Source organism: Rhinoderma darwinii, chromosome 2 (genome assembly GCF_050947455.1).
Source record: "Rhinoderma darwinii isolate aRhiDar2 chromosome 2, aRhiDar2.hap1, whole genome shotgun sequence".
NCBI lineage: Eukaryota > Metazoa > Chordata > Amphibia > Anura > Rhinodermatidae > Rhinoderma > Rhinoderma darwinii.
Window position 1 is genome coordinate 466286357 of NC_134688.1, and position 26063 is coordinate 466312419.

The 26063-nt window shown below is 41.0% G+C and overlaps 1 protein-coding gene across 3 annotated transcripts in view; it reads left to right on the forward strand.

The window, feature by feature from the left end:
* Positions 1-24024, forward strand: part of B3GALT5 (beta-1,3-galactosyltransferase 5) — a 76922-nt gene extending 52898 nt beyond the window's left edge. For 2 of the 3 annotated variants that reach the window (XM_075854622.1, XM_075854621.1), the window contains 2 exons: positions 16455-16553; positions 22594-24024. In XM_075854622.1, the coding sequence (XP_075710737.1) occupies positions 22594-23538 (945 nt within the window). In that variant the 5' untranslated portion in view covers positions 16455-16553 and the 3' untranslated portion in view covers positions 23539-24024. The remainder of the gene's footprint in view (positions 1-16454; positions 16554-22593) is intronic. The other variant, XM_075854620.1, reaches the window with a different exon arrangement.
* Positions 24025-26063: the final 2039 nt, after the last annotated feature.

Here is a 26063-nt window from a genome sequence, read left to right on the forward strand (position 1 = left end):
TGGCAGTGCAGTACATGTAGTAAAGGTAGATATCAGTACAGTACATGAAGTACAGGTAATGAACAGTACAGTACATGTAGTACAGGTAGAGAGCAGTACAGTACATGTAGTACAGGTAGAGAGCAGTACAGTACATGTAGTACAGGTAGAGAGCAGTATAGTACATGTAGTACAAGTACAGAGAGGTATAGTACATGTAGTACAGGTAGAGAGCAGTACAGGACATGTAGTACAGGACATGTAGCACAGGTAGAGAGCAGTACAGTATATATAGTACAGGTAGAGAGCAGTACAGTACAGTACATGTAGTACAGGTAGAGAGCAGTACAGGACATGTAGCACAGGTAGAGAGCAGTACAGGACATGTAGTACAGATAGAGTGCAGTATAGTGTATGTAGTAAATGTACAGAACAGTATAGTGCATGTAGTACAGGTAGAGAGCAGTACAGTACATGTAGTACAGGTAGAAAGCAGTACAGGACATGTAGTACAGGTAGAGAACAGTACAGTACATGTAGTACAGGTAGAGAGCAGTACAGGACATGTAGAACAGGTAGAGAGCAGTACAGTACATGTAGTGCAGGTCGAGAGCAGTACAGTATATATAGTACAGGTAGAGAGCAGTACAGCACATGTAGTACAGGTAGAGAGCAGTATAGCACATGTAATACAGATAGAGAGCAGTACAGTTAGTACAGACAGAGAGCAGTACAGTACATGTAGTACAGGTAGAGAGCAGTACAGGACATGTAGTACAGGTAGAGAGCAGTACAGTACATGTAGTACAGGTAGAGAGCAGTACAGTATATATAGTACAGCTAGAGAGCAGTACAGTACATGTAGTACAGGTAGAGAGCAGTACAGTACATGTAGTACAGGTAGAGAGCAGTACAGGACATGTAGTACAGATAGAGTGCAGTATAGTGTATGTAGTACATGTACAGAACAGTATAGTGCATGTAGTACAGGTAGAGAGCAGTACAGTACATGTAGTACAGGTAGAGAGTAGTACAGTATATATAGTACAGGTAGAGAGCAGTACAGTACATGTAGTACAGGTAGAGAGCAGTACAGGACATGTAGCACAGGTAGAGAGCAGTACAGGACATGTAGTACAGATAGAGTGCAGTATAGAGTATGTAGTAAATGTACAGAACAGTATAGTGCATGTAGTACAGGTAGAGAGCAGTACATTACATGTAGTACATGTAGAAAGCAGTACAGGACATGTAGTACAGGTAGAGAGCAGTACAGTACATGTAGTACAGGTAGAGAGCAGTACAGGACATGTAGAACAGGTAGAGAGCAGTACAGTACATGTAGTACAGGTAGAGAGCAGTACAGTACATGTAGTACAGGTAGAGAGCAGTACAGCACATGTAGTACAGGTAGAGAGCAGTACAGCACATGTAGTACAGGTAGAGAGCAGTACAGTACATGTAGTAAGGTAGAGAGCAGTATAGCACATGTAATACAGATAGAGAGCAGTACAGTTAGTACAGACAGAGAGCAGTACAGTACATGTAGTACAGGTAGAGAGCAGTACAGGACATGTAGTACAGGTAGAGAGCAGTACAGTACATGTAGTACAGGTAGAGAGCAGTATAGCACATGTAATACAGATAGAGAGCAGTACAGTTAGTACAGACAGAGAGCAGTACAGTACATGTAGTACAGGTAGAGAGCAGTACAGGACATGTAGTACAGGTAGAGAGCAGTACAGTACATGTAGTACAGGTAGAGAGCAGTACAGTATATATAGTACAGCTACAGAGCAGTACAGTACATGTAGTAAAGGTAGAGAGCAGTACAGTACATGTAGTACAGGTAGAGAGCAGTACAGGACATGTAGTACAGATAGAGTGCAGTATAATGTATGTAGTACATGTACAGAACAGTACAGTGCATGTAGTACAGGTAGAGAGCAGTACAGTACATGTAGTACAGGTAGAAAGCAGTACAGGACATGTAGTACAGGTAGAGAGGAGTACAGTGCATGTAGTACAGGTAGAGAGCAGTACAGTACATGTAGTACAGTTAGAGAGCAGTACAGTATATGCAGTACAGGTATAGAGCAGTACAGTACATGAAGTACAGGTAGAGAGCAGTACTGTACATGTAGTACAGGTAGAGAGCAGTACAGTGCATGAAGTAGAGGTAGAGAGCATTACAGTGCATGAAGTACAGGTAGAGAGCAGTACAGTACATAAAGTACAGGTAGAGAGCAGTACAGTACATCTAATACAGGTAGAGAGCAATACAGGACATGTAGTACAGGTAGAGATCAGTATAGTGTATGTAGTACATGTACAGAACAGTACAGTGCATGTAGTACAGGTAGAAAGCAGTACGGAACATGTAGTACAGGTAGAGAGCAGTACAGTACATATAGTACAGGTAGAGAGCAGTACAGTACATGTAGAACAGGTAGAGAGCAGTACATGTAGTACAGGTAAAGAACAGTACAGCACATGTAGTACAGGTAGAGAGCAGTACAGTATATGTAGTACAGGTAGAGAGCAGTACAGGACATGTAGTACAGGTAGAGAGCAGTACAGTACATGTAGTACAGGTAGAGAGCAGTACAGCACATGTAGTACAGGTAGAGAGCAGTACAGCACATGTAGTACAGGTAGAGAGCAGTACAGTGCATGTAGTACATCCAAAAAAGAGAACGTGAAGCAGCACTCAAATAAAGTGATTTTATTCATCCAACATGGAACCACAACGTTTCACCTCCTCTATGAAGGCATTTTCAAGTGAAAATGCAGTACAGTACATGTAGTACAGGTAGAGATCAGTACAGTAGATGTAGTACAGATAGAGAGCAGTACAGTACATGTAGTACAGGTAGAGAGCAGTACAGTACATGTAGTACAGGTAGAAAGCAGTACAGTACATGTAGTACAGGTAGAGAGCAGTACAGTACATGTAGTACAGGTAGAGAGCAGTACAGTACATGTAGTACAGGTAGAAAGCAGTACAGTACATGTAGTACAGGTAGAGAGCAGTACAGGACATGTAGTACAGGTAGAGAGCAGTATAGTACATGTAGTACAAGTACAGAGAGGTATAGTACATGTAGTACAGGTAGAGAGCAGTACAGGACATGTAGTACAGGACATGTAGCACAGGTAGAGAGCAGTACAGTATATATAGTACAGGTAGAGAGCAGTACAGTACATGTAGTACAGGTAGAGAGCAGTACAGGACATGTAGCACAGGTAGAGAGCAGTACAGGACATGTAGTACAGATAGAGTGCAGTATAGTGTATGTAGTAAATGTACAGAACAGTATAGTGCATGTAGTACAGGTAGAGAGCAGTACAGTACATGTTGTACAGGTAGAAAGCAGTACAGGACATGTAGTACAGGTAGAGAGCAGTACAGTACATGTAGTACAGGTAGAGAGCAGTACAGGACATGTAGAACAGGTAGAGAGCAGTACAGTACATGTAGTACAGGTCGAGAGCAGTACAGTATATATAGTACAGGTAGAGAGCAGTACAGCACATGTAGTACAGGTAGAGAGCAGTATAGCACATGTAATACAGATAGAGAGCAGTACAGTTAGTACAGACAGAGAGCAGTACAGTACATGTAGTACAGGTAGAGAGCAGTACAGGACATGTAGTACAGGTAGAGAGCAGTACAGTATATATAGTACAGCTAGAGAGCAGTACAGTACATGTAGTACAGATAGAGTGCAGTATAGAGTATGTAGTAAATGTACAGAACAGTATAGTGCATGTAGTACAGGTAGAGAGCAGTACAGTACATGTAGTACAGGTAGAAAGCAGTACAGGCCATGTAGTACAGGTAGAGAGCAGTACAGTACATGTAGTACAGGTAGAGAGCAGTACAGTACATGTAGTACAGGTAGAGAGCAGTACAGTATATATAGTACAGCTAGAGAGCAGTACAGTACATGTAGTACAGGTAGAGAGCAGTACAGTACATGTAGTACAGGTAGAGAGCAGTACAGGACATGTAGTACAGATAGAGTGCAGTATAGTGTATGTAGTACATGTACAGAACAGTATAGTGCATGTAGTACAGGTAGAGAGCAGTACAGTACATGTAGTACAGGTAGAGAGTAGTACAGTATATATAGTTCAGGTAGAGAGCAGTACAGTACATGTAGTACAGGTAGAGAGCAGTACAGGACATGTAGCACAGGTAGAGAGCAGTACAGGACATGTAGTACAGATAGAGTGCAGTATAGAGTATGTAGTAAATGTACAGAACAGTATAGTGCATGTAGTACAGGTAGAGAGCAGTACATTACATGTAGTACAGGTAGAAAGCAGTACAAGACATGTAGTACAGGTAGAGAGCAGTACAGTACATGTAGTACAGGTAGAGAGCAGTTCAGGACATGTAGAACAGGTAGAGAGCAGTACAGTACATATAGTACAGGTAGAAAGCAGTACAGTATATATAGTACAGGTAGAGAGCAGTACAGCACATGTAGTACAGGTAGAGAGCAGTATAGCACATGTAATACAGATAGAGAGCAGTACAGTTAGTACAGACAGAGAGCAGTACAGTACATGTAGTACAGGTAGAGAGCAGTACAGGACATGTAGTACAGGTAGAGAGCAGTACAGTACATGTAGTACAGGTAGAGAGCAGTACAGTATATATAGTACAGCTAGAGAGCAGTACAGTACATGTAGTACAGGTAGAGAGCAGTACAGTACATGTAGTACAGGTAGAGAGCAGTACAGGACATGTAGTACAGATAGAGTGCAGTATAGTGTATGTAGTACATGTACAGAACAGTATAGTGCATGTAGTACAGGTAGAGAGCAGTACAGTACATGTAGTACAGGTAGAAAGCAGTACAGGACATGTAGTACAGGTAGAGAGCAGTACAGTACATGTAGTACAGGTAGAGAGCAGTACAGTACATGTAGAACGGGTAGAGAGCAGTACATGTAGTACAGGTAAAGAACAGTACAGTACATGTAGTACAGGTAGAGAGCAGTACAGTGCAAGTAGTACATCCAAAAAAGAGAACGTGAAGCAGCACTCAAAGTGATTTATTCATCCAACATGGAACCACAACGTTTCACCTCCTCTATGAAGGCATTTTCAAGTGAAAATGCAGTACAGTACATGTAGTACAGGTAGAGATCAGTACAGTACATGTAGTACAGGTAGAGAGCAGTACAGTACATGTAGTACAGGTAGAAAGCAGTACAAGACATGTAGTACAGGTATAGAGCAGAACAGGACATGTAGTACAGGTAGAGAGCAGTACAGTACATGTAGTACAGGTAGAGAGCAGTACAGTATATATAGTACAGTTAGAGAGCAGTACAGTACATGTAGTACAGGTAGAGAGCAGTACAGGACATGTAGTACAGGTAGAAAGCAGTACAGGACATGTAGTACAGGTGGAGAGCAGTACAGTACATGTAGTACAGGTAGAAAGCAGTACAGGACATGTAGTACAGGTGGAGAGCAGTACAGTACATGTATTACATGTAGAGAGCAGTACAGTGCATGTAGTACAGGTAGAGAGCAGTACAGTACATGCAGTACAGGTAGAAAGCAGTACAGGACATGTAGTACAGGTAGAGAGCATTACAGTACATGTAGTACAGGTAGCGAGCAGTACAGGATATATAGTACAGGTAGAGAGCAGTACAGTACATGTAGTACAGGTAGAGAGCAGTACAGTATATATAGTACAGGCAGAGAGCAGTACAGCACATGTAATACAGGTAGAGCAGTACAGTGCAGGTAGTATAGACAGAGAGCAGTACAGTACATGTAGTACAGGTAGAGAGCAGTACAGGACATGTAGTACAGGTAGAAAGCAGTACAGGACATGTAGTACAGGTAGAGAGCAGTACAGTACATGTAGTACAGGTAGAGAGCAGAACAGAACATGTAGTACAGGTAGAGAGCAGTACAGTACATGTAGTACAGGTAGAGAGCAGTACAGTATATATAGTACAGGTAGAGAGCAGTACAGCACATGTAGTACAGGTAGAGAGCAGTATAGCACATGTAATACAGGTAGAGAGCAGTACAGTGCATGTAGTATAGACAGAGAGCAGTACAGTACATGTAGTACAGGTAGAGAGCAGTACAGGACATGTAGTACAGGTAGAGAGCAGTACAGTACATGTAGTACAGGTAGAGAGCAGTAAAGTGTATATAGTACAGGTAGAGAGCAGTACAGTACATGTAGTACAGGTAGAGAGCAGTACAGGACATGTAGTACAGGTAGAGAGCAGTACAGGACATGTAGTACATATAGAGTGCAGTATAGTGTATGTAGTACATGTACAGAACAGTATAGTGCATGTAGTACAGGTAGAGAGCAGTACAGTACATGTAGTACAGGTAGAAAGCAGTACAGGACATGTAGTACAGGTAGAGAGCAGTACAGTACATATAGTACAGGTAGAGAGCAGTACAGTGCATGTAGTACAGGTAGAGAGCAGTGCAGTACATGTAGTACAGGTAGAAAGCAGTACAGGACATGTAGTACAGGTAGGGAGCAGTACAGTACATGTAGTACTGGTAGAGAGCAGTACAGTGCATGTAGTACAGGTAGAGAGCAGTACAGTACATGTAGTACAGGTAGAAAGCAGTACAGTACATGTAGTACAGGTAGAAAGCAGTACAGGACATGAAGTACAGGTATAGAGCAGTACAGGTAGAGAGCAGTACAGGACATGTAGTACAGGTAGAGAGCAGTACAGTACATGTAGTACAGGTAGAGAACAGTACAGTATATATAGTACAGGTAGAGAGCAGTACAGCACATGTAGTACAGGTAGAGAGCAGTATAGCACATGTAATATAGGTAGAGCAGTACAGTGCATGTAGTATAGACAGAGAGCAGTACAGTACATGTAGTACAGGTAGAGAGCAGTACAGGACATGTATTACAGGTAGAGAGCAGTACAGTACATGTAGTACAGGTAGAGAGCAGTACAGTATATATAGTACAGGTAGAGAGCAGTACAGTATATGTAGTACAGGTAGAGAGCAGTACAGTACATGTAGAACAGGTAGAGAGCAGTACATGTAGTACAGGTAAAGCACAGTACAGTACATGTAGAACAGGTAGAGAGCAGTACAGTACATGTAGAAAAGGTACAGAGCAGTACAGTACATGTATTACAGGTAGAGAGCAGTACAGTGCATGTAGTACATCGAAAAAAGAGAACGTGAAGCAGCACTCAAATAAAGTGATTTTATTCATCCAACATGGAACCACAACGTTTCACCTCCTCTATGAAGGCATTTTCAAGTGAAAATGCAGTACAGTACATGTAGTACAGGTAGAGATCAGTACAGTACATGTAGTACAGGTAGAAAGCATTACAGTACATGTAGTACAGGTAGAGGGCAGTATAGCACATGTAGTACAGGTAGAGAGCAGTACAATGCATGTAGTACAGGTAGAGAGCAGTACAGTACATGTAGTACAGGTAGAAAGCAGTACAGGAAATGTAGTACAGGTAGAGAGAAGTACAGTACATGTAGTACAGGTAGAGAGCAGTACAGTGCATATAGTACAGGTAGAGAGCAGTAAAGTACATGTAGTACAGGTAGAAAGCAGTACAGGACATGTAGTACAGGTAGAGAGCATTACAGTACATGTAGTACAGGTAGAGAGCAGAACAGGACATGTAGTACAGGTAGAGAGCAGTACAGTACATGTAGTACAGGTAGAGAGCAGTACAGTATATATAGTACAGGTAGAGAGCAGTACAGCACATGTAGTACAGGTAGAGAGCAGTATAGCACATGTAAAACAGGTAGAGCAGTACAGTGCATGTAGTATAGACAGAGAGCAGTACAGTACATGTAGTACAGGTAGAGAGCAATACAGGACATGTAGTACAGGTAGAGAGCAGTACAGTACATGTAGTACAGGTAGAGAGCAGTACAGTATATATAGTACAGTTAGAGAGCAGTACAGTACATGTAGTACAGGTAGAGAGCAGTACAGGACATGTAGTACAGGTAGAGAGCAGTACAGGACATGTAGTACAGATAGAGTGCAGTATAGTGTATGTACTAAATGTACAGAACAGTATAGTACATGTAGTACAGGTAGAGAGCAGTATAGCACATGTAATACAGGTAGAGAGCAGTACAGTGCATGTAGTATAGACAGAGAGCAGTACAGTACATGTAGTACAGGTAGAGAGCAGTACAGGACATGTAGTACAGGTAGAGAGCAGTAAAGTACATGTAGTACAGGTAGAGAGCAGTACAGTATATATAGTACAGTTAGAGAGCAGTACAGTACATGTAGTACAGGTAGAGAGCAGTACAGGACATGTAGTACAGGTAGAGAGCAGTACAGGACATGTAGTACAGATAGAGTGCAGTACAGGACATGTAGTACAGGTAGAGAGCAGTACAGTACATGTAGTACAGGTAGAGAGCAGTACAGTATATATAGTACAGTTAGAGAGCAGTACAGTACATGTAGTACAGGTAGAGAGCTGTACAGGACATGTAGTACAGGTAGAGAGCAGTACAGGACATGTAGTACAGATAGAGTGCAGTATAGTGTATGTAGTACATGTACAGAACAGTATAGTGCATGTAGTACAGGTAGAGAGCAGTACAGTACATGTAGTACAGGTAGAAAGCAGTACAGTACATGTAGTACAGGTAGAAAGCAGTACAGGACATGTAGTACAGGTAGAGAGCAGTACAGTACAGTACATGTAGTACAGGTAGAGAGCAGTACAGGACATGTAGTACAGGTAGAGAGCAGTATAGTTTATGTAGTACATGTACAGAACAGTATAGTGCATGTAGTACAGGTAGAGAGCAGTACAGTACATGTAGTACAGGTAGAAAGCAGTACAGGACATGTAGTACAGGTAGAGAGCAGTACAGTACATGTAGTACAGGTAGAGAGCAGTACAGTATATATAGCACAGGTAGAGAGCAGTACAGCACATGTAGTACCGGTAGAGAGCAGTATAGCACATGTAATACAGGTAGAGCAGTACAGTGCATGTAGTATAGACAGAGAGCAGTACAGTACATGTAGTACAGGTAGAGAGCAGTACAGGACATGTAGTACAGGTAGAGAGCAGTACAGTACATGTAGTACAGGTAGAGAGCAGTACAGTATATATAGTACAGGTAGAGAGCAGTACAGTACATGTAGTACAGGTAGAGAGCAGCACAGGACATGTAGTACAGGTAGAGAGCAGTACAGTACATGTAGTACAGGTAGAGGGCAGTATAGCACATGTAATACAGGTAGAGAGCAGTACAGTGCATGTAGTATAGACAGAGAGCAGTACAGTACATGTAGTACAGGTAGAGAGCAGTACAGGACATGTAGTACAGGTAGAGAGCAGTACAGTACATGTAGTACAGGTAGAGAGCAGTACAGTATATATAGTACAGTTAGAGAGCAGTACAGTACATGTAGTACAGGTAGAGAGCAGTACAGGACATGTAGTACAGGTAGAGAGCAGTACAGGACATGTAGTACAGATAGAGTGCAGTATAGTTTATGTAGTACATGTACAGAACAGTATAGTGCATGTAGTACAGGTAGAGAGCAGTACAGTACATGTAGTACAGGTAGAAAGCAGTACAGTACATGTAGTACAGGTAGAAAGCAGTACAGGACATGTAGTACAGGTAGAGAGCAGTACAGTACATGTAGTACAGGTAGAGAGCAGTACAGTATATATAGTACAGGTAGAGAGCAGTACAGCACATGTAGTACAGATAGAGAGCAGTTCAGCACATGTAGTACAGGTAGAGAGCAGTACAGGACATGTAGTACAGGTAGAAAGCAGTACAGTATATATAGTACAGGTAGAGAGTAGTACAGGTAGAGAGCAGTACAGTACATGTAGTACAGGTAGAAAGCAGTACAGTGTATATATAGTACAGGTAGAGAGCAGTACAGTACATGTAGTACAGGTAGTGAGCAGTACAGTACATGTAGTACAGGTAGAGAGCAGTACAGTACATGTAGTACAGGTAGAGAGCAGTACAGTACATGTAGTACAGGTAGAGGGCAGTATAGCACATGTAATACAGGTAGAGAGCAGTACAGTGCATGTAGTATAGACAGAGAGCAGTACAGTACATGTAGTACAGGTAGAGAGCAGTACAGGACATGTAGTACAGGTAGAGAGCAGTACAGTACATGTAGTACAGGTAGAGAGCAGTACAGTATATATAGTACAGTTAGAGAGCAGTACAGTACATGTAGTACAGGTAGAGAGCAGTACAGGACATGTAGTACAGGTAGAGAGCAGTACAGGACATGTAGTACAGATAGAGTGCAGTATAGTTTATGTAGTACATGTACAGAACAGTATAGTGCATGTAGTACAGGTAGAGAGCAGTACAGTACATGTAGTACAGGTAGAAAGCAGTACAGTACATGTAGTACAGGTAGAAAGCAGTACAGGACATGTAGTACAGGTAGAGAGCAGTACAGTACATGTAGTACAGGTAGAGAGCAGTACAGTATATATAGTACAGGTAGAGAGCAGTACAGCACATGTAGTACAGGTAGAGAGCAGTACAGGACATGTAGTACAGGTAGAAAGCAGTACAGTATATATAGTACAGGTAGAGAGTAGTACAGGTAGAGAGCAGTACAGTACATGTAGTACAGGTAGAAAGCAGTACAGTGTATATATAGTACAGGTAGAGAACACACAAACCTGGGATTTGTGGTCGGTCCTCCCTCATGTCAACTCGTGGTAGAGTCAATGTATGTGCAAGACAGTCATGATTCGTATCAGAATCAAAAAAAGTAACTCCGTTCATCATCCTCCCCTTCCTCTCTCTGAGACAAACTCGTCTCATAAGGAAGAAAAGTAGCAGGGTTCAAATGTGAATACCGACGAAGAATACTGTGGCTGGGCTGTAAAGCCCTGTTCACACAGAGTTTTTTGCAGGTGGAAAATCTGCGTCAAAACTCCTTCAGGAATTTTGAGGCGGAATTTGACCTACCAGCAGAACATTTGCTGCATTTTTCGGCCGCATCCATTGAGCGTCTGTGGGGAAAAAACGCAGCGAAAATCGCTTTCTCTGCCTCCCATTGATGTTTTTGGGGACTGTTTCCGACGCAGTTTCCACGTCAAAAACAGCCAAAATGTCCATGTGAAACAGCGCGTGTAAATACTCAGTGTGAACTAGCTCTAAGAGTGTTAAAGGGGTTTTCCGGGCATGGGGTGGTTTTTCATACTGATGACCTACCTGAAGTTTTGCAGTGGTCGGTGCCGGAAGAAGATGGCTACAACCACTGTACAGTATAGCGGCTGTGCTGCAACACTGCAACTCTGCTCCTATTCAAGTGACTATCGGGGCCATCTGCTTTCGGCACAGACCACTGAATAGCTTCCATTGCCCTTTAATGTACTAAAAAAAATAAAAATACTAAAAGTTAAAAAATAAACCTTTTCCCATTTTTCCCTAAACCAATGTTAAAAAAATAAAAGCCAATATAACTGGTATCGCCGCCTCCATAAAAGTCAGAACTATTACAATATAACATTATTTAACCCGCTCGGGAAACGCTAGAATTGTTTTTAGAAATATTGCTGAGTTTGGTCACATTAGCTCTCTGAAAAAAATTAAATAGAAAGTGATCAAAAAGTCACATGTACCCCAAAATGGTACCAATAGAAACTACAGCTCGCCCCACAAAAAATAAGACATTGCACCGCTAAATCGACAGAAAAATGTAAAGATATGGCTCTCAGAATATGGTGACACAAAACAATTTTTTTTTTTCAACAAATATTTTTTTTTTTAGAAAAGTGGTAAAACTTAAAAAAATATATAAATTTGTTATTGCTGTAATCGTATCAACCCATAGAATGAAGTAAACATGTTTTTTTCTAATTCATGATGAATGCCGTAAAAACAAAACCTTAAAAAAATGGTGCCATCATTGTTTTTTGCCCATTTCACCCCACAAATGTTTTTTTTCCCATTTCCCAGTACATTATGTGGTACATTAAATAGGACCATGCAAAAATTCCAACTAATCCTGCAAAAAACAATCCCTCATACGGCTATATGGACTAAAAAAAAGTTATGGCCTTTGGAAGGTGGGAAGGAAAAACAAAAATGAAAAAAGAAAATTGGCCATGTCATTAAAAGGGTTAATCAACTTACGGAACCTGTAGTGGTATTCCCTGACTGTTTAATTAGTCTCTTGATGAATGGTCTGTATAGCTTTCCAATCTACTTTGAACATGTGAACAAAATTTTCATGTATCAAATTCCATTCATCTTCTAATGAACCTTTAAAAATTGAGGCTTACGGCTATATCCAGTTCTCTCCAACAACCCTTCCACTTCAGCAGGGGTGAGGATAGCTTTCAACATCTGGAGAACATCTTAACCAACCAGGTCAAAAGTGGAAGACATTGTGTAGAGGAATTCCCACGCCGTTCCCGGGTGCTTTCTATAATCACCTACTTGTTTCTTCAACTCCAAGACTTTCTATAACCAAGTCCAAGACTTTCTATAACCAAGTCCAAGACTTTCTATAACCAAAGTCCAAGACTTTCTATAACCAAGTCCAAGGCTTTCTATAACCAAGTCCAAGGCTTTCTATGACCAAGTCCAAGACTTTCTATGACCAGGTCCAAGACTTTCTATGACCAAGTCCAAGGCTTTCTATAACCAAGTCCAAGGCTTTCTATAACCAAGTCCAAGGCTTTCTATAACCAAGTCCAAGGCTTTCTATAACCAAGTCCAAGGCTTTCTATAACCAAGTCCAAGGCTTTCTATAACCAAGTCCAAGGCTTTCTATAACCAAGTCCAAGGCTTTCTATAACCAAGTCCAAGGCTTTCTATAACCAAGTCCAAGGCTTTCTATAACCAAGTCCAAGACTTTCTATAACCAAGTCCAAGACTTTCTATAACCAAGTCCAAGACTTTCTATAACTACCTGGACTCAATCACATTGGAGGCATCTACATTCATGTAACCGTCAGTCATCAAACCTTCTTTTACTTCCTGCAACTCACTTCTTGGATATATTCCCCCTGTTCTAGGCTTTGGCTTTCTGCTTATCAAGGTTAATAGATGGTTAGTAGATCATCCTCATCATAATGTTAGGTGACATACAGTTCCTTTGCGGAGCATCTGGGGTTGCGGTTGCTGTAAGAGCATCTCCCCGAATATCTGCGTTAGCCAAATCCAACCATTTGTAATACATGTTCTATTTTAGATCATTCTTACAATATGGAGCGATAGTTTTCAACACTTTAGTATCTACAGTACCCTCCTCAGGTAGAGCTGGCAGCACAGTTCTCCACCCGGTCCACATTTTGTATACATTCTTACCATGTGCCTTGATCATTATGACCATCGGACTTCCTTCTGGATATGCCACACACTGTGTTCCCTGCGGTGGGGTTTTACCATGAAGGTTCCCCGTATTTCACTATCATCTACGGAAGTCCCTAAGTACAGGGACACAATATGTATCTCGTCAGGCCACTTTTAATCCTTCGTAGGCAGGCAATATCACACTAAGCCTTACTACCACACGTCACGTTTTGCTTCATATAGCATAGTAGTCAAAGATTAGTGACACAAGCACAGACACAGAAATATACAACATAGAATTGTCTCTCAGTACACAAACATTCCCAGCTTCACTCTCTAACTCTTTCTACTGTGTGTAACACAGAACATTAAAATTAGACAGCGAACCTTTTGGCCATGTTCACACAGGGCAGATGCATTGCGTAAAATCACACAACGTATACACCCTGGAACCCACAGGGAATTCTGGCCGAAAAACCGTACCAAATTGTGGTGCAGTTTTTCAAGCAGAAGGCCCGCTGCGGAAAACAGTGGTTTAAAAAAAAAAAACAACAACTTATACTTACCCTTTTTCATGGTCATGGCGACTCATACCACTGTTGTTCGTGCAGCCTGGTCTTCTGGGATGATGTTTCATCCCATGTGACTGCTGTAGCCTGTGATTAGCTGCAGCAGTCACATGGGATAAAATGTCATTCCAGAAGGCCGGTGTCACGGTCGTGGGGTATGTGGACCCACTAGGCCGCTCCGCCGTAGCGGAGTAGCAGCTGTCCAAACAACAATCAACGATAGCCTTTAGGACAAGAGTACTTGGATAGAAGATTTGGCAAACACTTGGCATGCCAGTCACTTGGCGTAGCAGACACTTGGCGTAGCAGACACTTGGCGTAGCAGACATATGGCGAAGCAGACACGTGGCATAGCAGACACATGGCACAGATGATACTTGGCACAGACGACACTTGGCACAGATGACACTCTTGACTCCGACTCTAGATTTCGCACTGGAACAAACACAATTATTGGATACGGGGTACAGGAAACGTGGACACTAGATACAGGATACAACTAGGGGACCATTTGATATGACAAACAGAGGAGGGAGACGCCGGCATGAGCTCGTGGTTCTGCGGTCATAGCTGTTGGCGGGTGAGTAATGCCGGCGGTCCGCGACAAAGGCCATTACAGTGTGCTCCCTTACACCCCCCCTCTTCATAGATCCAGAGCATGAGAGAAATTTCCTGATGAGAGCTGCAGCATCCACATTTTCTTCAGGCTTCCATAATCTTTCCTTAGGACCAAACCCTTTCCAGTCCACGAGGTAGAAGGTCCTCCCTCCTACCCGTTTGTAATCCAGGATCTCTCTTACTTAAAAGACGTCAGAAGAACCGCAGGGAGCAACAGTAGAACCAGGGGATTTGCTGAATCGGTTCAGGACCACAGGCTTTAGGAGGGACACATGGAATGAGTTGGGAATTTTGAGGGTAGGAGGGAGCCAAAGCTTATAGGACACAGGGTTTATTTGTTGGATTTGAATCTCTGAGCAAATTTGTGGGCAGGGATCTTCAGATGAATGTTTATGGAAGACAACCAGACCATGACTCTGGGAGAATACGGAGGAGGAATTTTCCTTTTCCTATCTGCATATCACTTCATGTGATGAACTGCCTGAAGGATTGCGGACTTAGTTTGCTGCCAGGTGTGAAGGAAACTTCCGAATGAAGAATTGGCTGCAGGCACTTGAGATGTAGCTGGCACAGGAACACGTGGATGTTGGCTGTACACAATGAAGAACGAAGAGGCAGTAGACTCACTAGTATGATTGTTGTAAGAGAATTCGGCCCATGTCAGAAGCTGTACCCAATTGTCTTGTTGAGCTGAAATAAAATGACGAAGGTAATTTTCAAGTACCTGGTTGATCCTTTCAACTTGGCCATTAGACTATGGGTGATAAGTGGAAGGAAAGTCCAATTCCACATCCAAAAGTCCACACAGGCTGTCCAGACCTTAGATGTGAATTGTACAACCAGATCTGACACATTATGGATAAGAGGTCATGCAGACAAAAGATGTGTTGGATAAACAAACATTCCAGACGAGGAGCAGAAGGAAGACTAGTTAAAGAGACGAAATGTGCCATCTTGGAGAAGCGGTCCACCACAACCCAGACTGTAGTAGATCCAGCAGAAGGAGGAAAGTCAGTAACAAAGTCCATAGCGATATGTTGCCAGGGGGTATCAGAAACTGGCAGAGGTAGGAGCAGGCCTGCAGGTTTAGAATGGGTAGCCTTGTTTTGGGCACAGTTCGTACAGGAAGTAACAAAGTCCATGACATATTTGGGTAGCGTGGGCCACCAGTAGTGACGAGCAATAAAGTCCCGAGTCTTACGGACACCAGATTGCCCAGCCATTTTGGAATTATGCCCCCAGCGGAGAATTCTTTTCCTGTCAGCAGAATGGACAAAAATGTTTCCACGAGGAATGTGCTTAATCTGTAGAGGGTTTACAGCAATAATCCTAGAGGGATCAAAGATGTGTTGAGGACTTTCTTCAGTCATCAGTCTCGAATGACTGGAACAGGGCATCGGCCTTAATGTATTTGTCAGCAGAGTGGAAGTGAAGAAAAAATCTAAATCCAGCGAAGAACAGCGACCATCCGGTCTATATATATATATATATATATATATATATATATATATATATATATATATAAAACAAGTCATACATATACTTCTATCTTTCGTTGCTGAATTTTAACACGCTAACTCACTCCTGACCAGGTGCGCAATAATAGTCACAACGTGGACGTACAAGAGTGCTGTCCAGACTTGCGAATGGGAGTGGTTACCCGCCACTTCACGCTCGGAGTCTACAATAGTGTGTCTCTAACTTATACACAAGTCGGAGGTCAGTCAGTCCCTCTCTACGGACATGCTGTTTTCCTAAATGATATGTTAACCATTCTCCACATTGATTCATTAGCAAAAAGTTCTATTAATTATTTTTTCCCTATCACTGCTTACTTTTCCTTTGACTGCTTGCTTATCAAAAATAAGGCTTTTATTATGAGCAATGAGTTTATATGAGATATTTTTGAATATTTTTGGAATTTCTAAATCATGGATCACTCTTTATAGGGACAAGATAAAAATGAACTTCTTCATGAGTTTGTTTGAAATTCCCACACCGAAGACCGATAAGACTGCCTTCTGATTTTACCCCCTGTGGATTATCAGGTAGGAAATAATAATTGTACGCAGTAGGTCTGTTGTTTCCTGTGAGTTACAGTTTGGTAAATATAGATCACCAATTATGAAACTCAGTTTCTTGCACTTGGAAATTCAGACATTCATTCTTTGGTACATATTAAAAAAAATAATAAAGTGTAACTAAACATTCAACAAACTTTTGACATGTCATAGCGACATGTCAGAAGTTTTGGTTGGTGGGGATCCGAGCACAGAGACCCCCACCAATCGCTAAAACTAAGCAGCAGAAGTGCTTGTGTGTACGCTGAGCCGCTTCGTTCCTGATCGGCTTTTTCCGGAAATCAATGTAGCGGTGTACAGGCTCAATAGAAAGTCTATGAGCCCGTACACCTCTACATCGACTTTCCGGAAAAAGCCGAACAGAAGCGAAGCGGCTGAGCGCTCACACGAGCATTTCTGCTGCTTCATTTTAGCGATTGGTGGGGGTCTTAGTGCTCGGACCTCCACCAATCAAAACTTCTGACATGTCACTATGACATGTCAGAAGTTTGTCAAACATTTATTTACCCTTTAAAGATGGTTTCCTTAGGGTAGGCCGTCAATGTGTGATTGGTGGTGGGAGAACAAACTCTGGGACCACCTCGAATCAGCAGAAAGACGAGTCCATTGTTCTCACTAAAGTGCTATGGCCTATTCCCACCCAATACAGTGCTGCTCTCCTCCATGGGACTGGTATTCACTTGATGGAGTCCGAGTGGCAGTACCGATACAGCCACATGGATGAGAGCGCAATAGACCATTCGTTCTTCTGATTGGTGGGGTAACCAGAGGTTGGATCCGCACAGAACACACATTGATGTCCTATCCTGAAGTTAGGCCATCAATTTTAAGACTTCATCAAAAATCTCTTACCGTTTTGTGTATACAACTCCTAAATAAACCCTGTGTAGTCTGATCTTGTGGTCATATTTCCTTTCACCTGTCCCCTACGTCACACTTAGAGAATGCCTGTAAGATCAGACTACACATGGTTTGTTTGTCTGTAACTATGGAGACACAAAGATCTGCATAGGATCTGTATGCAGAAATGGTAGAATATTTTTTCACAGTACATACAGTATATGGCTGACCTCATGCAGAATTTTGGTCATCTGCTTCACTGCACTTAGGCAAATACTGATTTAAAGACGGATTTAAGAGGAGCTGTCACCTCCCACGACGTGTCTATTTTAGTAAATACTTGTATTGCCCATGAAATAACAATTCTGAAACATATTTTCCTAGAAGTTTTGTGTCACGTCATACCTCTGTTATTTCTTCTAGAAATGTATGAATAAATTGACAACTGGGTGTTATTATTTCACTTGTCAAAGGGGCGTGTCCCTACAGTGTCTCACTCTGTCAGCACTGATTGGACAGTTTCAGTCTGTCTAGGGACACACCTCCTAATGGTGACACCCAGTTGTCAAATTTTTCTTAAAATTCAAAGACGAATAACAGAGGAACAGGACAACATAAAGCTCTAATAAATTATGCTTCATAACTGGGTTTTTTCATGGGAAAAACAGGCATATCAGGAGAGGCGACCGGTTCTCTCTAAAGGAGATAATCGACACCTTACAAGAGTCACATAGGAGATTAATCAATTGCATAGTGTTCAGGAAAAATTCCACAGTTCCAATTCTCCCGGCCACAACCTTTACTTTCTGGCAGGTGAATGGGGACTAGACACCAAAGAACAACAATATTACCAAAGAGAAGTGATGACCATTAACCTATTCTTGCCGCAGCTTTAGTTTTTATCTTTTCATTTTCTTTTTTTTTTCTTCCCGCCTTCCAAAAGTTCTAACTTTTTTATTTTTCCATCAATATAACATTTGAGAGTTGTTTTTTTTTTATTTGGGGGGGGGGGGGGATAATTTGTAATAGCACCATTAAATGTACTGAGAATATTTACAAATTATTTTGTTGGGTGAATTGGAAAAAAAAATCCTCCATTGTATATTGGGATTTCTTTTTAAAGCATTCATTGTGCTGTAGAAAGGACATGCTGACTTTATTTTGCTTATCAATATGATTACGGAGGTACCAAATCTATATACCGTATTTTACGGACTATAAGACACACCCAGGTTTAAGACAACAGAAAATAGGATTTTTTTTTCATAATTCACTACATTAACAAAGAAAAACGATTTGTTAAAAAATATATATTTTTTTCACCACATTCTGAGAGCCAGAACTTTTATATTTTTTCATCGATTAAGCGGTGTGAAGGCTTATTTATTTAGGGACGAGCTCTAGTTTTTTTGATGACTTCTTATTAAAAAAAATTTATCGCTAAAGTGACCAAAACACCAACGATTCTGGTGTTTTTATTTCTTTTTTACATTGTGCTTGGGGAAAATGGGAAAAGGAGGGTTTTTTGAACTTTTAATGTTTTTATTACACTCCTGAAAATGTATCTAACTTTTTTTTTTTACACATTTTATTAGTTCCCCTAGGGGACTTGAACCAGCGATCACCAAAATAGGCCTCAAATACGCATGGTGCTCTTCACTTCTGAGCCCTGTTATATGTCCATGCAAATGATAAATGCCTTGAGGGGTGTAGTTTCTAAAATGGGGTCACTTCTTGGGGGCTTCCACTGTACTCTGGTACCTTAGGGTTTTGCAAAAGCAATCCAGCAAAATCTGCATGCCAAATAGCGCTCCTGCCATTCTGAGCCCTGCAGTATTGCCGCAATCGGGAGAAATTGCTTTACAAATGTTGGGGTGATTTTTCTCCTTTATCCCTATTGAAAACGAAAAAAATTCTACTTTTTAGTGGAAAAGATGTTGATATTCATTTTTACTGCCTTATTCCAATAAATTCTACAGAAGATCTGTGCGGTCTAAATTCTTACTATACCCCTAGATCGATTCCTTAAGGGGTGTAGTTTCCCAAATGGGGTAACTTTTGGGGGGTTCCTACAGTTTTGGCCTTGCAGACACTTTGCAAATGTGACATGGCACCCGAAAACCATTCCAGCTAAATTTGAGCTCCAAAAGGCACTCCTTCCCTTTTGAGCCCTGCTGTGTGTCGAAACAGTAGTTTATTACCACATATGGGGTATTGCTGTAATCGGGAGAAATTGCTTTTCAAATGTTGGGCTGCTTTTTCTCCTTTATACCTTGCAAAAATTGAAAATGTCCACGTTTTATCTGAAAAATTAAACTTTTCACTTTCATGGCCTAATTCCAATAATTTCTGCAAAAAACTTGTGGTGTCAAAATGCCCATTATACCCCTCAATAAATTCCTTCAGGGGTGAAGTTTTCCAAATGGGGTCACTTTTGGGGGGTTTCCATTGATTTGGTCCCGCAGGAGCTTTGCAAATGTGACATGGCGCCGCAAATTATTCCAGAAAAATTTGAGCTCCAAAAGTCATATAGCGCTCCTTCCCTTCTATGCCCTGCCGTGAATCGAAAAAGGAGTTTATTATCACATGTGGGATATTGCTGTGCTCAGAAGAGGTGTCTTTACAAATGTTGGGGTGCTTTTTTATTTAGTGTGAAAATGAAGATTTTCATTTTCATGGCCTAATTCCAGTAAAGTCAGCAAAAAACCTGTGGGTTAAAATGCTCACAATACCCCTCGATAAATTCCTTGAGGGGTGTAGTTTGGGGGTTTTCCACTGTTTTGGTCCCACAGGGACTTTGCAAATGCGACATGGCACCCGAAAACCATTGCAGCAAAAGTTGAGTTCAAAAAGCTCCTTCCTTTCTGAGCCCTGCCATGGATCCAAACAGCAGTTTATGACACCCTTTTGGGGTATTGCTGTAATCAGAGAAATTGCTTTTCAAATGTTGGTGTTTTTTCTCCTTTATGCCTAGTGAAAATTTTAAATGTCTAAATTTTATTGGAACAAATTTAGATTTTCATTTTCACAACTTCATTCTACTAAATTCAGCAAAAAAACTGTGGGGTTAAAATGCTCACTATACTCCTTGATAAATTCCTTGAGGGGTGTAGTTTGCCAAATGGTGTATTTTTGGGGTGTTTCCACTGTTTTGGCCCCACAAGACCTCTCCAAACCTGACATGGTGCCTAAAATATAAACTAATAAAAACAAGGCCCCAAAATCCACTAGGTGCTCCTTTGCTTCTGAGGCCGGTGCATCAGTCTATCAGCACACTAGGACCACATGTGGGATATTTCTAAAAACGGCAGAATCTGGGCAATAAATATTGAGTTGCATTTCCCAGGTAAAACCTTCTGTGTTACAGAAAAAAAGGATTAAAAAATTTAATTTGTAAATTTTACCCCTCCTTTGCCTTAATTCTTGTGAAACGCCTAAAGGGTTAATAAAGTTTCTAAATACTGTTTTGAATACTTTGAGGGGTTCAAATTCTAAAATGGGGCAATTTATGGGGTTTTGCATTGTATGGGCCCCTCAAAACCACTTCACAACTGAACTTGTCCCTGAAAAAATAGCCTTTTGAAATTTTCTTGAAAATGTGAGAAATTTGTGCTAAAGTTCTAAGCCTTGTAACGTCCTAGAAAAATAAAAGGATGTTCAAAAAACTATACAAACATAAAGTAGACATATGGGAAATGTTAATTAGCAACTATTTTGTGTGGTATAACTGCCTGTTTTTACAAGCAGATACATTTTAATTTAGAAAAATGCTAAATTTTGCAATTTTTCGCTAAATTTTGGTGTTTTTCACAATTAAATACTGAATATATCGACCAAATTTTACCAGTAACATAAAGTCCAATGTGTCACGAGAAAACAGTCTCAGAATCGCTTCGATAGGTGTAAGCATTCCAAAGTTATTACCACATAAAGGGACACATGTCAGATTTGAAAAATGGGGCTGCGTCCTGAACATGCCAACTAGTCCACGTCCTTAATGGGTTAAATAAAGTTATTAGTAGTGTAAAAAAAAATACAAAAATTAAAAGTTTAAAAAAAACCTTTTCCCATTTTTCCTCTGAAGTAATGTAAAAAATTATACAAAATTGGTATCTCTGGTAAAAGTTATATTACAATATAACATTATTTAATGTGCACGGTGAACACCGTAAAAAGAAAAAAATATAAAACAGCAGAATCAGTTTTTTGGTCACTTCACATCACACAAAAAATGTAATAAAAAGTCTCATGTAGCCCAAAATGTTACCAATAGAATCTACAGCTCGTCCCACAAGAAATAAGCCCTCATCCTGCTCAATTGATGGAAAAATCTAAAAGTTTTGTCTCTCAGAATGTGGCGACAAAACAAATTTTATTTTTAACAATTAGTTTCTTCCTTGTAAAAGTAGTAAAACATAAAAAAAACAATATAAATTTGGTATCGCCCTAATCTTATTGACCAGCAGAATAAAGTTAACATGCCATTTTTAATGTATGGCAAAAACCGTAAAAACGAAACCCCCCAAAAGATTGAGGAATTGCTGTTTTTTTCCTATTCCACCCCACAAAGAATTTTTTTTCCGTTTCCCAATATATTATATGGTGCAATAAATTGTACCGTGAAAAACTACAACTCGTCCCGCAGAAAACAAGCCCTCATATGACTTTATGGATGGAAAAATAAAAAAGTTATGGCTTTTGGAATGTGGGGAGGAATAAATTAAAACGAAAATCCAAAAAATTGCTGCGTCCTGAAAGGGTTAATAATAAAGAATACCGGCCTCGTCATCTAATGGCCAAAATCAGAATAGCAATGTGAAGGTTAAAAAAAGAACACAGAAAAAGTCAATTTATTGATGAAGAATAATTTCGAATATGGAAAAAAGTGAAGTGGGGTGGATATTAGGTGTAATAATCCCTATTCCTACATATATGATTCCATCAACACCTTCCCATAAGCATACCATAACATTACAGTTTGTTTTTTTTAAGTTGGTGCCCTCCACTGAACTGCATGGAAACCCTAAGTTTTAGTTTTTAGATCTCAGAGTGCATGTGGGCTTTCATGTGGACATTCGTAGCTCAGTGTAGGATTGCCTTCCCCCGATGTACCAGTCCAACTTGGCACAAACGGCATACTAACAATATTTTTTTCTTTTCATTTCAGATGGCTCGTAAAAAAGTGATCACCTCCTTGCTGCTTTTTCCCGCTTTGTGTGTGTTAGGGTTGATCATCAAGCTTAAGGATTATGAAATCTTGTATTTTAGTGACAGTTATTCGCACTACAGTTTCGACTATAGTAACAAAGTCTTCATGAAACTTCCTGACGTAGACTGTAGAGAAACACCACCATTCCTGGTTCTTCTCGTCACCACCACACACGGACAGAAAGAAGCCCGAACGGCCATTCGGCAAACGTGGGGTAAGGAAAGACGAATCCAAGGGAAGAGAGTGGTTACTTATTTTCTTCTAGGTTCAAGGGAAAAGGCGAGTGCCAAAGAGAAGCTGAACCTGGCCCAAGAAAGTATCATCTATAAAGACATCATCCAACGAAACTTCATAGACACATATTACAACTTGACCATCAAAACCTTAGTGGGCCTTCAGTGGATTACGCGCTATTGCCCTCAGGCCTCCTACGTCATGAAGACGGACACAGATATGTTCATCAATACTTTCTATCTAGTTGATCTACTTCTGAGGAAAAATCAGACTTCTAACTTCTTCACGGGCTTCCTAAAGCTGGATGAGAGTCCTATCCGTAACATATTTAGCAAGTGGTACATAAGTAAACGAGAGTACGTGGGGGAGAAGTACCCACCTTTTTGTTCAGGGACAGGCTACATGTTCTCTACAGACGTGGCACAGAAGATCTACAACATATCGATGAGTACGCCTTTCTTCAAGTTGGAGGATGTGTATGTGGGTATATGCCTGGAACGACTAAAAATCCCGTTGCAAGAACTTCACAGCGAGCCAACGTTTTTTGCATCGAAACCTCCATTCTCGGTATGTAAGTACCGAAACATTGTAACGGCGCATGAAGTCCAACCCCAAGAAATTGTGCTGTATTGGGAAGCATTACAGAGATCCAAAAACGAACATTGTTGACCAATACGATTTTTCGTATTAATTATGAGACGTTTTCTCCTTCTGGGTAGTCATTATTATTCAGGAGTCAGGACTGAATTCCAGAACTTATCAAGATGTTTTGTGCCTTTACTGGTTTCTTTAAGTTGCACTGGTGACTCCCTTGAAGGATATCAAGGCGAGAACAGCTTGTAGAATGGACTATTGGACATGTATAAAATCTTTATTTTTTTAATTTTAGGTATGTCCCATGATTCCTCATTTTTTTTAATGCCAAGTCTACCCTACCTTGGGTGGAGCTTAATTGTCACATGACTGTGAGCATTGACCAACTGACACTTGTATAGGGAAATCACATAAGGGGCGGAGTCTGACACGTATTTGCTTGTTGTCTCATGAAGATACCAGCCGATTGTTGCTACAATGTAGAATCCATACTGTAACAGATAATAAGGGGAGTACAATGCACAATTAAAGGGAGTCTGTCACCAGAACTTCGTTTTGAACTAGCAGTATGCTAATAAAATTCATGCTAACCTGATTTTAAATGTGTTTTCCTTGTTCCCCAGGGGTGCCTGCTTTGCATTAAAAACACTCTTATTAAGTTTATGCAAATTAGCATTTCGGTGCAACGAGGGCGTGTCCGTTGTACCAAAATGCTAGTGCGTCATTGCCCTGTTCAACCCCCTGTCCCTCCTTGCTGGATGTGATTGACATGGGCCAGGCAGCGTACTCGGTGAGTTCACGCCTGGCCCCGTAGTGTAGTGAGCGCGCGCGCGCGTTCTTGCATCTTAGTCGGCGCGTGCGCAGTATAAACAATATGTCCGCCACTGTAATCGCCACTACTACGTATGCGCTGATGTCATACAACAGACACGCCCTCGTTGCACCAAAATGCTAATTTGCATAAACTTAATAAGAGTGTTTTTAAGGCAAAGCAGGCACCCCTGGGGAACAAGGAAAACACATTTAATATCAGGTCAGCATGAACTTTATTAGCATACTGATAGTACAAAACAAAGTTCTAGTGACAGACTCCCTTTAAGGATTGCATATAAATGCCACTTACTATCATTTACCTTAAAGGGGATGTACAGCCTTATGTAAATATAGCTTATAAAGAAACACTTTGGATAAGAGAGGTGCACTGTGTTATGCTTTGTGAGGGGGCGGGGCATGACACAGGGATTCTGTTTTTGGTGTTCTTTGAATCCCTGTGTCATGCTCCACCCCCTCAGACTCTACACTAGACATAACACAGTAGATCAATTTTGCCCACAGTGTTTCTTTAAAGATACTGCATTTGATGATTATATTGGTGATGTAATCAAAGATGGAGCTTCATTTTAAAGGTGTACACTTGGATAAGACTGAGCTGCAACACCAGACCCGGTCTATAGTCAAGAGTGGCGCTGTTATTGGTAAAAACAGACCCTTTTTCTACTCTCATACAGTACAACAATTTGGTTTTCCATACTTAACTCCTTAACGCCGAAGGACGGATATATCCATCCTCAGCAGCTGCTAGTTCGCGCAGGAGGACGGATAAATCCGTCCTGTGATGGCGCGGGTACTGCCAGTGTACCCACGCGATCAGCGGCAGGAGCTCGGCTGTTATACACAGCCTGGCTCCTGCTGCAACTGCCGGAATCGAAGCGCGCTCCGATTCCGGCAGTTTAACCCATTAAATGCCGCTGTCAATAGTGACAGCGGCATCTAATGTGTTTGACAGAGGGAGGGAGCTCCCTCTGTCACACGATCGGCGCCCCCGCAAAAAAATCGCGGGTCGCCGTCGGGTTTCCATGACAGCCGGGGGTCTAACAAAGACCCCCAGGTCTGTCTTCCGCAACTACCTGTTGAGGCATGACCTATTAGATTGCCTGTCAGTTTTACACTGAGAGGCAATAATGCTGTGGTATACTAAGTATACCAAAGCATTATATATGCGATCGGCACATCGGACAGTGAAGTCCCCTGGTGGGACTTAAAAAAAAAATGTCAATCAGTTAAATAAAGTTTGTTGAAAAAAAATAATAATAATTACAGTCAAAATCAAATAAAACTACTTTTTTTGCCCAAAAAGTGGTTTTATTCAGTAAAAGTGTCAAAACAAATCACACCTACACATATATGGTATCCTCGTGATCGTAACAACTTGACCAATAAAATGAACACATTAACTAAACCGCCGGATGAACGGCGTCCAAAAAAACCGCAAAAAACAACGGCAAAATTCTCTCTTTTCTCCCATTCCCCCCATAAAAAATAAAATAAAAATTAATCTATAAGTCCTATGTCCCCCAAAATAGTACTAATGAAAACTACACATTTTCCCGCAAAAATCAAGCCCACATACGGCCACATCGAATGAAAAATAAAAAAATGACGGCTCTTGGAACGCGGCGATGCAAAAACAAGTAATTTTTTTCTAAAAGGGTTTTTATTGTGCAAACGTAGGAAAACATAAAACCTTTACATATTTGGTATCCCCGTAATCGTGCCGACCCATAGAATAAAGGTAACATGTTATTTACGCTGCATAGTAA